The sequence below is a fragment of the Sapajus apella genome, unplaced genomic scaffold, assembly GCF_009761245.1.
Source record: "Sapajus apella isolate SASKATOON/1434 unplaced genomic scaffold, GSC_monkey_1.0 scaffold61, whole genome shotgun sequence".
In the NCBI taxonomy this organism is placed as follows: Eukaryota; Metazoa; Chordata; class Mammalia; order Primates; family Cebidae; genus Sapajus; species Sapajus apella.
The window spans coordinates 7,853,507-7,870,409 of record NW_022437001.1 but is presented as its reverse complement, the minus strand read 5'-3'; the positions used below and the strand labels follow the sequence as shown (position 1 = coordinate 7,870,409).

General features: G+C 34.0%; 1 protein-coding gene across 1 annotated transcript in view; it reads left to right on the top strand.

The window, feature by feature from the left end:
* The window catches only part of ABCE1 (ATP binding cassette subfamily E member 1), a 33,374-nt gene that overhangs the window by 12,412 nt on the left and 4,059 nt on the right, over positions 1-16,903 (top strand). The window contains exons 10-16 of the mRNA XM_032246476.1: positions 9,064-9,185; positions 11,687-11,908; positions 12,914-12,973; positions 13,072-13,130; positions 14,915-15,025; positions 15,105-15,247; positions 15,368-15,490. Coding sequence (XP_032102367.1) covers positions 9,064-9,185; positions 11,687-11,908; positions 12,914-12,973; positions 13,072-13,130; positions 14,915-15,025; positions 15,105-15,247; positions 15,368-15,490 — 840 coding nt within the window. The remainder of the gene's footprint in view (positions 1-9,063; positions 9,186-11,686; positions 11,909-12,913; positions 12,974-13,071; positions 13,131-14,914; positions 15,026-15,104; positions 15,248-15,367; positions 15,491-16,903) is intronic.

The following is a 16,903-nucleotide window of genomic DNA, read 5'->3' as shown; positions in this document are numbered from 1 at the left end:
GGTTCTCAGTGCAAGATTCATTTATTAACACCCCTGTTTCCAGGGATCCTAAGAATACTCGGAAATTATATGCAAAGTCTGTAGCTGTATAAGAAACCAACCCTTAGCTTTTACCAGCTCCTCAAGTGGATCTTTCTCTCTCTCATTTTCACACACACTTAGAATTGGTAAGAATCACTAGAGTAATTTTGGTTGTTTAGAATCTTGCTGGGCAAAAGGAAAGAAAATTTATCATAATCTCTGGTCGTATTCAAAACTAATCATATAACCATGATTATAGGGTGCTTTTGTAGTTTGTGGAGCTTTCAAGTTCATGCTGTCATTTGATCCTCATGATAATCTTGTGAGAATCTTTAGATGATATTCCTATTTGCAGATGAAGAATTAGGTCAAAAATCTATTTGTTTGTTCTAGGTTACAAATTTACTGTATGACAAACTGTGACCAGACCTCAGGGGTTTTTTCTGTGTAGCATTTTCTGTATTATACTGCCTCTTCTTACTTAACAATTTAATAAACATCCTTTTAAATACACGGCTTATCTTGCAAAAAAAAACGAGAGAAATCCCAAATGATCGAAAACCGAAGTATTAGAACTATAGAGGAGTGATAAGACCATATGTTGATGGTCTCTGTAATAGGTCTTGGGTTTTAACATCCACTCTTGGGCAAGAAGCAAGGTGTAGTATTGGATTTTCACACATAAAATGCCTGGACTCAAGGAACTGCTTTCTCACTAAAAGGGAAAATTAAAAGCTTGTCTGTCATTGCATGGAAATGTCAAGAAAGCATATATCTGTCATTCACTGAGCTCACTGGAAGTGCGGGAAAGGCCCCCTTTCAAATCTCTGTTCGTGGTCTAGCAGCTCGCCTGGCTTTGGAATTGAAATTTATTTAACCAGTGGAATCTGTGAATCCTTCAAAATGAAAAAGTAATATTTTTAAAGCATCTGGAACTTTTATTTTATGGTACATAGCAGAAGGAACGAACCTATATGCTCTCAACCCTGGTTGCACAGGATTCCTGTAAGTAATGTCTCATGAGCACAAGCCCAAATCTGTAAATTATAAAATTTATAAATTAGAGGAGGAAACAGTCTACAAATTAGCAGATATTATATGGCAGCAGGATTCAAGAACTTAAGGTAACATTCTAAAGGAGGCTATTAAATAATATTCAAAATAAAATATTTAAATAAAAGGATTCAAAACCCTAAGGATATAATAATACCCAAAAAAAAAAAAAAAAAAAAAGCAACAGGTAGATGTTCAGAACCCCAAACAAATCTAGAAATTAAAACCATAGTGGCATTACAAATTCACTGGACATGTCGGATGGGTTAGGGACAGCAGAAAAGTGCATTACAAACCTAATCGCAGAAAGTTACTAGAACACAGCAGAGAGAGAATGAATTTAAAATGTGGAAGGAAGGTTCAGAAACATGGAGAATGTATTGAGGAAACTGTCTACATATATCATAAGAGTCTGAAAAGTAAAGTCATGAAAGAATTATGGCTGAGAATTGTTCAAAATTGATATAAAATTCAATTCCTTAGATTCAAGGAGCACAAGTTCTGTGGAGACTAAATAATCCATGTAAATACTTTGAAGTGAAACTTAGAATGTCAGTGATAAAGAGACAATCTTATTTGAGCCAAATAGAAGCCATAATTTTTACCTCAAACTTAGGCCTGAGCATTATGATAGGCTACTTGGGGAATGCAAGTGTAAAAATGTAGTCCCAGGATTCACAATGTGGTAAAGAAAAATACACACTGTGGTAAAGAAAAGCGTACATATACCATGGTCTTAAAAGGAATACACAAAGTCAGATCACTAGTTCTTAACCCAAGTCACATTTTATAAAAAGTATTTTTGTTGTTGTTGTACTTTAGGTTCTAGGGTACATGTGCAGATAATGCAGGATTGTTGCATAGGTACACACATGGCAATGTGGTTTGCTGCCTCCATCCCCCTGTCATCTATATCTGGCATTTCACCCCATGTTATCCCTCCCTGACCCCCCCACATCCTGCAGTCCCTCCCTTGCCCCCACCCAACAGACCCCAGTGTGTGATACTCCCCTTCCTGTGTCCATGTGTTCTCATTGTTCATCATTCACCTGTAAGTGAGAACATGCGGTTTTTGATTTTCTGTTCTTGTGTCAGTGTGCTGAGAATTATGGTTTACAGATTCATCCCTGTCCCTACAAAGTACACAAACTCATGATGTTTTTGTAGCTGCATAGTATTCTGTGCTGCATATGTGCCACATTTTCCTTGTCTAGTCTATCATCGTTGGACATTTGGGTTGGTTCCAGGTCTTTGCCATTGTAAACAGTGCCACAGTGAACATATGTGTGCATGTGTCTTTATAGTAGAATGATTTATAATCCTTTGGATAGATACCCAGTAATGAGATTGCTGGGTCAAATGGAATTTCTATTTCTATGTCCTTGAGGAATCGCCACACTGTCTTCCACAATGGTTGAACTGGTTTACACTCCCACCAACACTGTAGAAGTGTTCCTATTTCTCCACATCCTCTCTAGCATCTGTTGTCCCCAGATTTTTTAATGATCACCATTCTAACTGGCGTGAGATGGTATCTCAATGTTGTTTTTGATTTGCATTTTTCTAATAATCAGTAATGAGCATTTTTGCATATGTTTATTGGCCTCATATGTCTTCTTTTCAAAAGTGTCTGTTCATATTCTTCTCCCACTTTTGAGTAGGTTTGTTTTTTTCTTGTAAATCTGTTTTAGTTCTTTGTAGACTCTGGATATTGGCCCTTTGTCAGATTGCAAAAATTTTTTTCCCATTCTGTTGGTTGCCGGTTCACTCTAATGATTCTTTCTTTTTGCTGTACAGAAGCTCTGGAGTTCAGTTAGGTCCCATTTGTCTGTTTTAGCTTTTGTTGCCAGTGCTTTTGGTGTTTTAGTCATGAAGTCCTTGACTATGCCTATGTCCTGAACGGTTTTGCCTAAGTTTTCTTCTAGGGTTTTTATGGTGTTAGGTCTTAGGTTTAAGTCTGTAATCCATCTAGAGTTAATTTTAGTGTAAGGTGTCAGGAAGGGGTCCAGTTTCTGCTTTCTGCACATGGCTAGCCAGTTTTCCCAACACCATTTATTAAACAGGGAATCCTTTCCCCATTGCTTGTTTTTGTCAGGTTTGTCAAAGATCAGAAAGTTGTAGATGTGTGGCATTGCCTCCAGGGCCTCTGTTCTGTTCCATTGGTCTATATATCTGTTTTGGTACCAGTACCATGCTGTTTTGATTACTGTAGCCTTGTAGTATAGTTTGAAGTCTGGTAGTGTGATGCCTCCAGCTTTGTTCTTTTTGCTTAGAGTTGTCTTGGCTATGTGGGCTCTCTTTTGGTTCCTTCACAAGTTTAAGGTGGCTTTTTCCAGTTCCATGAAGAAGGTCATTGGTAGCTTGATGGGGATAGCGTTGAATCTATAAATTACTTTGGGCAGCATGGCCATTTTCATGATATTGATTCGTCCTAACCATGAGCATGGAATATTTCTCCATCTGTTTGTGTTCTCTCTTATTTCCTTGAGCAGTGGTTTGTAGTTCTCCTTGAAGAGGTCCTTTACATCCTTTGTTAGTTGTATACCCAGGTATTTTATTCTCTTTGTAGCAATTGTAAATGATAGTTTGCTCATGATTTGGCTCTTTGTTAGTCTGTTATCAGTGTATAGAAATGCTTGTGATTTCTGCATGTTGATTTTGTATCCTGAGACTTTGCTGAAGTTGCTTATCAGTTTCAGGAGATTTGGGGCTGAGACAATAGGGTCTTCTAGATATGCAATCATGTCGTCGGAAATAGAGACAATTGACTTCCTGTTTTCCTAATTGAATACCCTTTTTTTTTTCTTGCCTAATTGCTCTGGCTAGAACTTCCAATACTCTATTGAATAGGAGTAAGTGAGAGAGGGCATCCTTATCTAGTGCCCAATTTCAAAGGGAATGCTTCCAGTTTTTGCCCATTCAGTATGATATTGGCTGTAGGTTTGTCAGAAATAGCTTCTATTGTTTTGAGATATGTTCCTTCGATACCTAGTTTATTGAGAGTTTTTAGCTTAAAGTGCTGTTGAATTTTGTTGAAGGCCTTCTCTGCGTCTGTTAAGATAATCATGTGGTCTTGTCTTTGGTTCTGTTTATGTGGTGGATTATGTTTATAGACTTGTGTATGTTGAACCAGCCTTGCATCCCCAGGATGAAGCCTACTAGGTCATAAGCTTTTTGATGTACTGTTGCAATCAGTTTGCCAGTATTTTATTGACGATATTTTATTGAAGCCCTTATTATTGGTCCATTCAAGGTTTCAGCTTCTTCCTGGTTTAGGTTTACTAGGGTGCAAGTGTCCAGGAATGTTTCCATTTCTTCCAGCTTTACTGGTTTATGTGCACAGAGTTGTTTGTAGTAATCTCTGACTGTAGTTTGTATTTCTGTGGAATCAGTGGTGATATCCCCTTTATCATTTTTTATTGCATCTATTTGATTCTTCTCTCTTTTCTTTTTTTTAATCTGGCTAGTGGTCTATTTCGTTGATCTTTTCAAAAAAAACAGCTCCCGGATTTATTTTATTTTATTTTTTTTGAAGGATTTTTTGTGTCTCCATCTCCTTCAGTTCTGCTCTGATCTTAGTTATTTCTTGTCTTCTGCTAGCTTTTTAGTTTTTTTGATCTTGCTCCTCTAGCTCTTTCAATTTTGATGATAGGGTGTCAATTTTAGATCTTTCCACACTTCTCATGTGGGCATTTATTGATATAAATTTCCCTCTAGACATTGCTTTAAATGTGTCCCAGAGATTGTGGTACCTTGTGTCTTCGTTCTCGCTGAGTTCAAAGAACATCTTTTTTTCTGACTTCATTTCATTGTTTATCGATTTGACGTTCAGGAGCCGGTTGTTCAGTTTCTATGAAGCTGTGCGGTTTTGAATTAGTTTCTGAATTCTGAGTTCTAATTTGATTGCCCTGTGGTCTGAGAGACTGTTATGATTTCCATTCTTTTGCATTTGCTGAGAGGTGATTTACTTCCAATTATGTGGTCAGTTTTAGAGTAGGTACAATGCGGTGCTGAGAAAAATGTGTATTCTGTGGATTTGGGGTGGAGTTTTCTTTAGATGTCTGTTAGGTCTGCTTGGTCCAGATCTGAGTTCAATTCCTGGATATCCTTGTTAATTTTCTGTCTCATTGATCTGTCTGATATTGACAGTGGAGTGTTAAAGTCTCCTACTGTTATTGTGTGGGAGTCTAAGTCTCTTTGTAGGTCGTTAAGAACTTGCTTTATGTACCTAGGTGCTCCTGTATTGGGTGCGTATATATTTAGTATCATTAGCTCTTCTTGATGCATTGATCCTTTTACCATTATGTAATGCCCTTCCTTGTCTCTTTTGATCTTTGTTGGTTTGAAGTCCATTTTATCAGAGACTAGGATTGCAACCCCTGCTTTTTTTGCTCTCCGTTTGCTTGATAAATCTCCCTCCAGCCCTTTATTTTGAGCCTATCTGTGTCCTTGCACGTGAGATGGGTTTCCTGAATACAGCACACCAGTGAGTCTTGACTTTTTATCCAATTTGCCAGTCTGTGTCTTGATTGGGGCATTTAGCCCATTTACATTTAAGGGTAATATTGTTATGTGTGAATTTGATCCTGCCATTTTGATGCTAGCTGGATGTTTTTCCTGTTAGTTGACACATTTTTTTCATCGTGTCAATGGTCTTTACCATTTGGTATGTTTTTGGAGTGGCTGGTACTGGTTGTTCCTTTCCTTGTTTAGTGCTTCTTTCAGGAGCTCTTGTAAGGCAGGCCTGGTGGTGACAAAATCTCTCAGCAATTGCTTGTCCATAAAGGATTTTCCTTCTCCTTCACTTAAGAAGCTTAGTTTGACTGGATATGAAATTCTAGGTTGAAAGTTCTTTTCTTTAAGGATGTTGAATATTGGCCCCCACTCTCTTCTGGCTTGTAGGGTTTCTGCCGAGATATCCGCTGTGAGTCTGATGGGCTTCCCTTTGTGGGTAACCTGACCTTTCTCTCTGCCTGCCCTTGGCAATTTTTCCTTCATTTCAACCCTGGTGAATCTGATGATTATGTGCCTTGGGGTTGCTCTTCTTGAGGAATATCTTTGTGGTGTTCTCTGTATTTCCCGGACTTGAATGGTGGCCTGATAAAAAGTATTTTTATACTCCCTTATTATACTGAAATGGAAGTCATAGATAATATTTACCTTCACATATAACTTTAAAGATTTCAAATAATGTCCTAATAATAATAAAAAGGAAAACTAAAAGGAAATACCAGTTTACAGTCAGTATTTCAGTGTGTATCTGTTTAGACATATCACTAGAAGACAAGGCATCAGGTACTTATACCTACTTATAGTGAATAAATTTAAAATTAAAACATCAGTAGCTATTTTATATAGTTAAAATAGGAAAGTAAAATGAATAAATGTAGATGTACCTCAGGAAAAAAAAAAAACTAGTAAGGAAAAGTAATACTACCCAAGACTTTCCCATATTATAAGAAAGAGGACAATAACCTTAATTGTAATAGGGATAACATGTTAAGAGAGATTGGGATGACAACATAGAGAAGATAAGACATTTCACAAATGGGCTGGTCTTATTTATAGGTATAAGGTTAAGATCTCTATGTATTGATAGATTGATGATAAAGAGTCATAGGAAGTATAGCTCAATTCTGAAATTCTGTGTCAAGGCATACTTTCAGTCTTTGATTCCATAAAAAGCTTTTGGAGATCATATCCTTGGATACAACAATGAATAATAGAGGATGCATTGGACGAAAGAATAGAAATTTAAGAAGTTTTATAGAGTTTGACTTCAAAACATTATCGGTAAGATTGAAGACTAAGAGGTAGCCCCATATTAACTGTGGGGTATGCATATTTTTACAACATAGATTTCTTCCTGTGCTACAGATCTTCTCAACTTTTCGGAAAACAGAATGGCTGACCTAAATCATTTTTATATTTTGGACTTCTGTCTCCATAAACTCCATTTGAAGGTCGGAGTGAGGGGCAGGGAGTTTGACCTTTTTTTTTCTTCTTTTCAAAGCAAATTAAAAGCCACTACATAATATAATGCTTCCTCACACTGGCTTTTTAAGGACACATAGGATTTTAAGAGTAGGGAAGTATTCCGTGTAATGGATTAATGCCAGCAAAGACACCGATGCAAGATGAATATCACCAGCTCACCTGGGTGGTTTGCCATTTTTATTGACGCTACCACCATTGTGGTAGAAAACATTTCCTCTTAGTTTTCCCTTTTCATCTTAGACCTGCTGTTATTTTCCTTTTTTTTTTTTTTTTTTGGCCAGATTACTCCTTCTGAAATGTTTTCTCATTTCATTCCCCTATTCTAGAATTGTGGTGTAGCCATAGACATACATCCTCATTTAAATTTTAATTGAAATTAAAATTTTATTTCATTAAACTAGTTACATTCAACTTATAGCTAGTAGCCACTATATGCGACAACGTAGCGACAGAACGTTTTAATAATTGTAGAAAGTTCTGAACAGTGCTATTTCAGAACCGACCATCTTCCTCATTGCCAATTAATTCAGTTCATATTCTTCATTTTGTCCATCAACAACCTTATTAGGTATCTGTTTAGTACATAGTGTAAGACTAAAGATCGTGGAGGTGCTAAAATGTATTAAGAGTCTCCATTAAGGTGTTTATGAAGAAATTATAGCAGTAATCAAAAATAAAATCTAAATGTCAGTCCAAATACTTGTTACCAGTATTAAAGAATGAGGGGGGAAGCTCATTTACATATTAGGAAAAGTATTTCCATAACAAATGGGATTTGAGATGGACCTTAAAGGGTTAAGTGGGATTTTAGCAGGTAAAGGTATAGGCAGGAAACTATTTAGTTCTTAGACACAGAGAAGTAGAGAAGTGGTTTATCTGAGGAAAAAAAGATGCATTTTTCAGTGTTTCCTGTGTATTAGATAAGCAATAAAGACAGTAGCTAAAGTTTTAGAAAGTGTTGAAAGTCTAATTAATGAAAATTACTAATTTGATTTGGAATTGAAACCCACATCAGGAGACCTAAAGAAAATAAGATACGAAAGAAATATGAGGGATTGAGCTAGAATTTAAGCAAAGAAGGAAAAGGATGAAACTGAAACGTAAGACATTGTTAAGGAATTCATAGACTTTAACAGTTTAAACAAAATATCAGTGGAAATAAAATGTCATTTTTGAGGGAATGATAATTCCATTAATACAAATATGGGGAATTTTTATGTGTGTAGGAAGCCGATAATATCAAGTTGACATTTGAGATATCTAAGGACTTTTTTTAACATGTTGAATTATGTTGGAATGGCAATAACGTACTATGTAAAAACTTCATGACTGTTACTTGGTTAATAGCTTCTATTCCAGCCAATACTGTATCACTTCAAACCATATCCCATTCTCATTCATAAAGTGCTCCAGTACCCACTAACCATTTTCTGTCTGGTGTTCACTGATGTAATTATCTGTGGAGTATATTTTGCCATGTAATCTTTTTTGTTACCATTTCATACCCATTTCTTGTCTTCCCCAGCTAAATCAAAATGTCTCAAGATCTTTGTGCATCCCTCCCCTACTACAGCTAGCATGGGACCGGACAGATGCAGGGCTTAATACATAAATTGAGTAGCATAATACTCAAACAGTTTAGGCTACATCTGAATTAAATCTATTATAATTGTTTTTATTTTATAACACTTATTTCAAAATACATTCTTCATTAGCAAAGTGCATTTAATTCATATATCAATAAACTTTTAAATTGACTGTTTTTTTCCTTCCTTTTAGTTCAGGAAAACATTTTTAAATATGAGCAATAATAATGAGCCTTACTAAAGAAAATGTTTTATGGCTTTTGCTTCATATGTCTTTATGCTTAATTTTTATTAGATAAGTCTATTTTTCTGAAATTTACAACTGCATTAAAAATAGTTACAAGAGTTTTAACTAATTTTATATGTTATGTTCAATTTAAATATAAAAATCTGTTTTGATTTTCAGATATATCATTGTGGTAGAACATGATCTAAGTGTTTTAGACTATCTCTCCGACTTCATCTGCTGTTTATATGGTGTACCAAGCGCCTATGGAGTTGTCACTATGCCTTTTAGTGTAAGAGAAGGTAACTTGAAAAACTTTTTTTTCCACATATGCTGCATTTTCTTCTATACTAATGCTCATAAACTACATTATTGATATTAAGTAGTTTTACATTGCTCTAATGTCATCCAAAACTCTAGTTTCTTGGCATTTAATCACTGAGCAGAATGTATAAAGTTATATATGTTAGTTGTTATACAAAATATATTTTCATTTTGAAGAATTTTCTCCTGGGGGGTGGGTAGAAATGCAATGTTACTTTTGTTGGTGGTTAGGAGGCTACAGTAAAAGTCTTCTGTAGTTTGGCTTCTGCAGTATTACTGTAGAATTTGTCATTTTCAAATTATCTTTGACAGGCCAGTATCAGTCATGAAATCTTAAAATGCTTTGAGTGTTCATCTTGTTTAAAATTTATCTGTAATGTGTATCCTATGTTTTTGGAACTAAGACTATCTAAAAGCCTAAGAAGATAGTTTAGGAAGTATACTGAAATTTTCATTTAGTCTTTGTTCTTTCAAGAAAATGAGATTCTGTGGCATCTCCCTTCCATGTCTCCTCATTACCTGTGCAATTTAAGCAAAAGTAGAAACTAGCCCACCACTAAGCGGCTCCTAAAACAACTACCAATATATTCTCCACCTTCCATACCTTTTTCCTTTTTTTCTTCCCTATTTTCCTTTTACTGCTTCCTTGTGTTTTACTTTATATTTTTTCTCTCCAGCTGTCTTAACTGACAATTCAGAACACTAAAAGGGCTATTTACTCAGGAAAAAAAATACCATATCCTAGAAGAAAAATTCATGTAGCCTGTAGTTCCCTAAGTGGTGGCAGGTTTCTTGGTTTCTTTTTTCTTTTTTTTTTTTTTTGTAATCTTGGAGGAATCTTTTTTATACCTAAAAACTCTTTTGGAAAAATAAAGTTATTTTGCATTATAATGCTTTTCATAAAAAGATGATGGGAGTTTTTATAATTATTAAAAGTACATAAATATTAAGATGTGGGGAAGAAATTGTTATAAATTATCTACTTACACATTTGAGATGGATGCATACTTTACAGAAAAATTTGCAGTTACCTAGTTATTTTTTGCCAGTAGTCTTAAGGGATGTTATGAGAATGAATTTATTAATGTTTTATTCTTATCAATTAACAAATATGTATTGAATACCTTATGCTATACCGTATGGTAGTCTTTGAATCAAGTTGATAAAGATTATGGGTAGTTGACAGTCATTCTTCACAACTCCAGTTATAAATGTCATGTCTAAAGGCTATGCCATTCAATAAATGGTACGCGGTAAGGTTTTTAATGTGCTTCATCTGATAAAACAACTTAGGAACTTTTCTGTGTTCCTTTAATATATTGAAATCAGTGTAGCATGCTTAAAAGCTTTCTATAAACTGTAAAGGTGATTATAGTTTGAAATCATTTTTGAATTGACAAGACTGACTTGCTGTGTTTTTTAAAAACTAAATCACTTAGTTCTTTGAGGCTTTATTTTCCAAATAAGAAGTTAGGTATTTGGACTAAGTGGCTGCTAAGGTTCCTTTGAGTTTATGCTTTTACGTAATTTTTTAGTTTAATTTTTTAACTTTATATGTTTTAGATAGTTTAAGATGAAAAAACATGCTGATATTGGCAAAATAAATGTAATCTGTTCATTTGTTCTGTCAGCAAGATGTATTGAACACCTATGTTCTAGGCTGAGGATACAGGCTGCATGATGTGTCTCCCAATTCCAAATAAAATGAAATAACATCAAGAACTTCCAAATTTCAAATTTCTCTTCCTTCACGTAAATATAGGAAACACTAAAATATGGATCATTTATTGCTTCTCAAATATACTTTTCATTTCAGTGTGTCTGCAATTGTAGATCTTAAAATTTTATTACTGAGGGTTTCTTGTATACAATGTTGGTTTGTTACTAAATCTGTTCAGATAATGGTGGTTATCTTTATACAGTGAAGCCATTAAAAAATGGTAGCTAAAGTTAGCTCATATTCAATTTCATATGAAATTGCAAGATTAATTTGAAAAAAAAATTCAGTAAACTATAACCTCAAAATGTGTGCTTATCTCTCATGTGAAGTTGAATATTCGTAACAAATTGTATATTTAAAAATTTATCCTCCAAACTTTTACATCAATATTGTGTCAATCTGAAAATATATTACATATATTTGTCATTTAAAAATATTACATATTTGTCATTTTTGCCTTAAAAATAAAACAAAAAGGACATCATGTGCTCTATTTTGCATAAAACCTGATGGAAAAAATAGGATAATGAGAAGATGTACTTCATGTGGTTGGGGGGACATGCATATATATTCAAGAATTATTTAAACATAATAGATTTTAAAAGAGGTAACTTTTAAAAGTTACTTCTTTATATGCAGACCAACATGTTAGCAAAAATCCGCAGAAATTTAAAGTATACAGTCTATAGATTGTTCCCAGGATACCTTAGGATTTTGGCTCTAATGATTTCTTCCTCTTGATAATTTTCTTCCCAACAGGCATAAACATTTTTTTGGATGGCTATGTTCCAACAGAAAACTTGAGATTCAGAGATGCATCACTTGTTTTTAAAGTGGCTGAGACAGCAAATGAAGAAGAAGTTAAAAAGATGTGTATGTATAAATATCCAGGAATGAAGAAAAAAATGGGAGAGTTTGAGCTAGCAATTGTAGCTGGAGAGTTTACAGATTCTGAAATCATGGTCATGCTGGGGGAAAATGGTAAGTTTTTCTCTTATGTGATAAGTAAAAGTCTTTTGTTTATCTGGTAAATTAGTTTTAACTATTTTGTGGAAAATTTTGAATCATGTTATAGGGCTAGAAGCTGAGTTTTATTTAAACCTATACATTTCTCAGTGTACCTCTACATTTTTTTGACATTGTGTAATTGAGTTTCACTGTAATTCAATCAAGTTAATATTTCTTACTTTGTTGTATAACCTCTAGTGAAAATAAGGTGTTCTTTTTCGGCTGGTTTTTTACATGTAAATTAATGGCAATTATTAATCTTATTTATTGGCTAAGAAAGAAAGGATAAATGGCGATTCAGAAACAATCTAGCTTTAAAAAATTTTTTCTCATACACTTCAATGTGGAACATTTCTTATTTTAAATTCAGGGCGGCCTGCCTTTGTAAATAATTATATTATCAGCATATATTTAATAATAAATTGTCATAAGTATAGCAGCTAGGATGAATTTGACTACTAAATATGTTATATTGCCTTCATGATTTAAATACTATGAATTGTAATCTTACAGCGTACAAAACTACAGAAGATAAATTTTGTATAAATATTGTTACAATGTATTAGTCTTTAGATAATGGGAATTTTGAATTGAGTTGCAATTTAAATATTTTATATAAACAAACTTTACAATTTGTTACCTTTCATAAATCAGTCTGTACTATTTTAATAAATTGTGTGCCTTGATAATTTAGCTAAATAAATCTTTTCAAACTATTGCAGGATTTAAACTTTGTAGATATACCATTTATTAAAATGGTCATTATAAGCTTTGACTAGTCTTTATTTCTCTTAATGTAGAATGACAATTCAGAGATGAATCACAAGACTAAGTATTGTTCTATATAACCTTCAGAATTCAATAATGTCAGTGTATATTTTTAAAACAAATTTCTCAGTTAAAACCAAGTAGGACATAGTGATTTACTCTAAATGTCAAGCATCTTTCAGGTCAAATTGTCATATGTTGTGTTGCCAGGAACGGGTAAAACGACATTTATCAGAATGCTTGCAGGAAGACTTAAACCTGATGAAGGAGGTACAGTTGTAATTGTTGAATCTTTTACTCTTTTCTACACAGTAAACTTTAAAGATCTGGGCAGTTTTTAGTGTCTTACGTATTTCATTATTTTGCAGGAGAAGTGCCAGTTCTAAATGTCAGTTATAAGCCACAGAAAATTAGTCCCAAATCAACTGTGAGTTATTATTTTAATATGGTTACTAAAGAAAATTTTGTATATATGCCTATAGCTTTCGTCTTTTACTATATTAAAATTTTCTCCAAATTAGATTCTATACAATTTTATTGGTAGTTGCTAACAAAGGTATTAAGAGTCAAGTCCTTGATTCATATCCATTGCTAAGAAAATGCTTTAAAGATATTTGTCATCTTTATGCAAAATAAATCTTTTAAAATGGTAATGTATTTTGTGCTGCAAAATGACACCAGCAAGAAAGTGAAAAGACTACCCATAAGATGGGAGAAACCTTTGCACATCATATATCCAATAAGGGACTTGTATCCAGCATAGATAAAGAAAGGACTGTTACAATTAAAAATGAGCAAATGTCTTTTCCCAGGAAAAGGACATTTTTCCAAAGAAGATATACAAAGGTCCAATAAACGAATGAAAAGATGTTCACTACCACTAATCATTAGGGAACTGTAATTCAAAAAAACCACAGTGAGACACCACATTATCCCCACTCAAATGACTCAATCAAAAAAACAATGACTAGTATTGGTGAGGATGTGAAGACATTGGAACTTTGTACATTGCTGGTGGTAAGGTAAAATGGTAGAGCCACTTCAAAAAAACAGTCAGACAGTTGCATAAACAATTAGACATAGAGTTGCCATAAGAACCAGCACTTCCACTCCTTTCTCAACACAAAAATTTCCACACAAAGTGATTATAGCAACATTATTTGTGATAGCCAAAAGGTGGAAACAACCCAAATGTCCCATCAGGTGATGCATGGATAAACACAGTATTGTATACTTATAAGTTTTTAAAGTTATTCCGCCATAAAAAGAAATGAAATACTCACAAATGCTACAGTATGGATAAACCTTGAAAACATTAAAGTTAACCTCCTTTGATTTCTGTAGGTATGGTAAGAACTCCTTAACTACAATATCTACATTCAGTACCTCAACATTCAATTTATGTTTTGTCTACTTGGCTTACCTTACCATAAAAGTTTTATCATTGATACTCTATAGGCTTAGCTTTAAATTCTAAAATTTAGCCTTACCCTGAAACAGCAAGGAGAAGCCATCTTAGGATTCATCCCTAGCACATTATCGTGCATTTTATGTTCTCTCTTACTGATGGCCTAAGGTTGCTTGATACCCACTTTGGCTTTTGGAATTTTTACTCTCAAATGATTTTTCCCCTGAAACATTCATCATTTGCTTATTACTCTCTAATTTTAAGATTATCGTTGCAGGGGCTGTGGAGTGGAAAAAAAAAAAAGATTATTGTTGTAGGCTGGGCATGGCATCTCACATATTTTAATTCCAGCAGTTTGGGAAGCTGAGGCAGGAGGGTCACTTGAGCCCAAGAGTTTAAGACAAGCCTGGTGAAATAGTGAGATCCCACCTCTACAAAAACTTAAAAATTATTCCAGCATGGTGGTGCATGCCTGTAGTTCCAAATCCTCTGGAGGCTGAGGTGGGAGGATCACTTGAGCTTGGGAGGTTGAGGCTGCAGTGAGCTGTGATCATGCCACTGCACACCTGAGCAATGGAGCAAGACCTTGTCTCAGACAAAAAAAATCATTTTTACTTGTTGGACATGATAGGTTTTGAATAGAAAATCTCAAAACATGTCATAAATGGTGGATACACATTGATATCTGTTAGTGGCAAATCGATATGCTTTTACTCTGAAGCTTAACTTTGTCGAGATTCATAAATAGAAGAGTTCTGTAGTGAAATTTTATCATTTAAATAATTTTTTTTTATTAAAAACAGGGAAGTGTTCGCCAGTTACTACATGAAAAAATAAGAGATGCTTATACTCATCCACAGTTTGTGACTGATGTAATGAAGCCTCTGCAAATTGAAAACATTATCGATCAAGAGGTACTTTAACATAACTTTTAGATTTTTTTATTTTGAATTTTAGAAGCCTTTACATAGTTTGCTAAACTCCTCCAATTAGGTGCAGACATTATCTGGTGGTGAACTACAGCGAGTAGCTTTAGCCCTTTGTTTGGGCAAACCTGCTGATGTCTATTTAATTGATGAACCATCCGCATATTTGGATTCTGAGCAAAGACTAATGGCAGCTCGAGTTGTCAAACGGTAAGTATCTTGTTCATAGCAGTATTTTGGTTATGTGTACCGTCCTACAAGTGTGCTTAATATAATACCATAATGTTTTATGATATAAAGCTATAAGATTTCAAAATCATTGTGTTTTAGTTTCATACTCCATGCAAAAAAGACAGCCTTTGTTGTGGAACATGACTTCATCATGGCCACCTATCTAGCGGATCGCGTCATCGTTTTTGATGGTGTTCCGTCTAAGAATACAGTTGCAAACAGGTAAAATTACTTTTTAATATCTTCAAAGTAATTCATTTTAAATTTTCCCATAAATTATAAAGTCACTCACTTTAATTTTTAAAAAATGAAAGAGCCCGAAATTCTAGATCTGATTCTGTGACTTCTGAGATCATTGGTATTGGGGACTGGATGGGACCATATAAAAGAGTAGTTTTCAGGCTGTAGTGTAAAATCTCTCACCAGGAAGATAAGCATAAAAAGCTGTGGGCCCCTCACCTTTTCTTTCAGCTTAACTTTTGTTTGCTTTATTATTTGAATTTCCCAAAAAAGATTGAAAACTATTGATTTCATACATGATAGAGAAAGGAAACAACATGTAAAGAGGTTTACATATTGCCCAACTTAGTACTGTCAGTGATTGAGCTCACAGTGGGTCCCAAATATCTGGTACTGAACTACAGCAGAGTTATGCCTTTTTCCTTTTTTCTTCTGATATTTCCTTGTTAGCTTGATTAGGAGAACTTGCAATATAGAGAAGCCTAACATTCAGGTCAGGTTATAAAAAATTCATTTTACCTTTATTGCTAAAGCCTATGTTATTAGACTGAACAAAATGAAAGTACTGGTATTCATTTTTCACCTATAAAAACAGCAGTTTCATGGGGTTTCAGCATGTTTTCTGGTATTAGAGAGCAAGGAATGGAATTGCCATTTTAATAATTCATCTAAGAGCTTCTTTCCTGAATTCCTTTTTTTTTTAATGTATCAGCTGAGAATTACATATTTCTTGAAGAGCTAGGGAAATTTCTTAGTATATATGATGTTTATTTGTTCATCTAATGATATCCCACAAAATTTTAAAATGCTTCACATGTATGTTGTGATTTGGTGTGATTTCAGAACTAGCTTGGGTAAAAACAATGAAGCATAGAAATTTAGAAAGGGGTTATTACTGAAAACCACTATTAGGAGGACATATTTCCTCCAGTGACAAATTTTTCATATGAATGTAACTTTTAAAAATTCTCATCTCCCCTAAAAATGTCCAATTTGAGATTTTGTGATCTACTTATTAATGATCTTATTTTTCTAAAGTAGTACTTTTGTCTTAAATGTTTCTTTTACCAGATTAGAAATCCAGGTTAAATTTTGTTTTGCACCAAAATATTATTGCCAAGAAAACTATATAGTCCAAGCAAAGCCATATCTGTACATAGGATTTGTAATGTGCTGTGATTATACTGTTATCCAGATGATTTATGATTGGGGAATTTGAGGGAATTGTAATTCTTAACACCTTTCATCCCAAAAGGTAGTTACACTTCTGAAGAAAAATTTAATCAAAATCGATTGATCTTTTTTTTTTTTTTTTTTTTTTTTTTTTTTCCCCTAGTCCAAACCCTTTTTGAGGACATGAATAAATTATTATTTATATTTGCAACAACCTTTTGG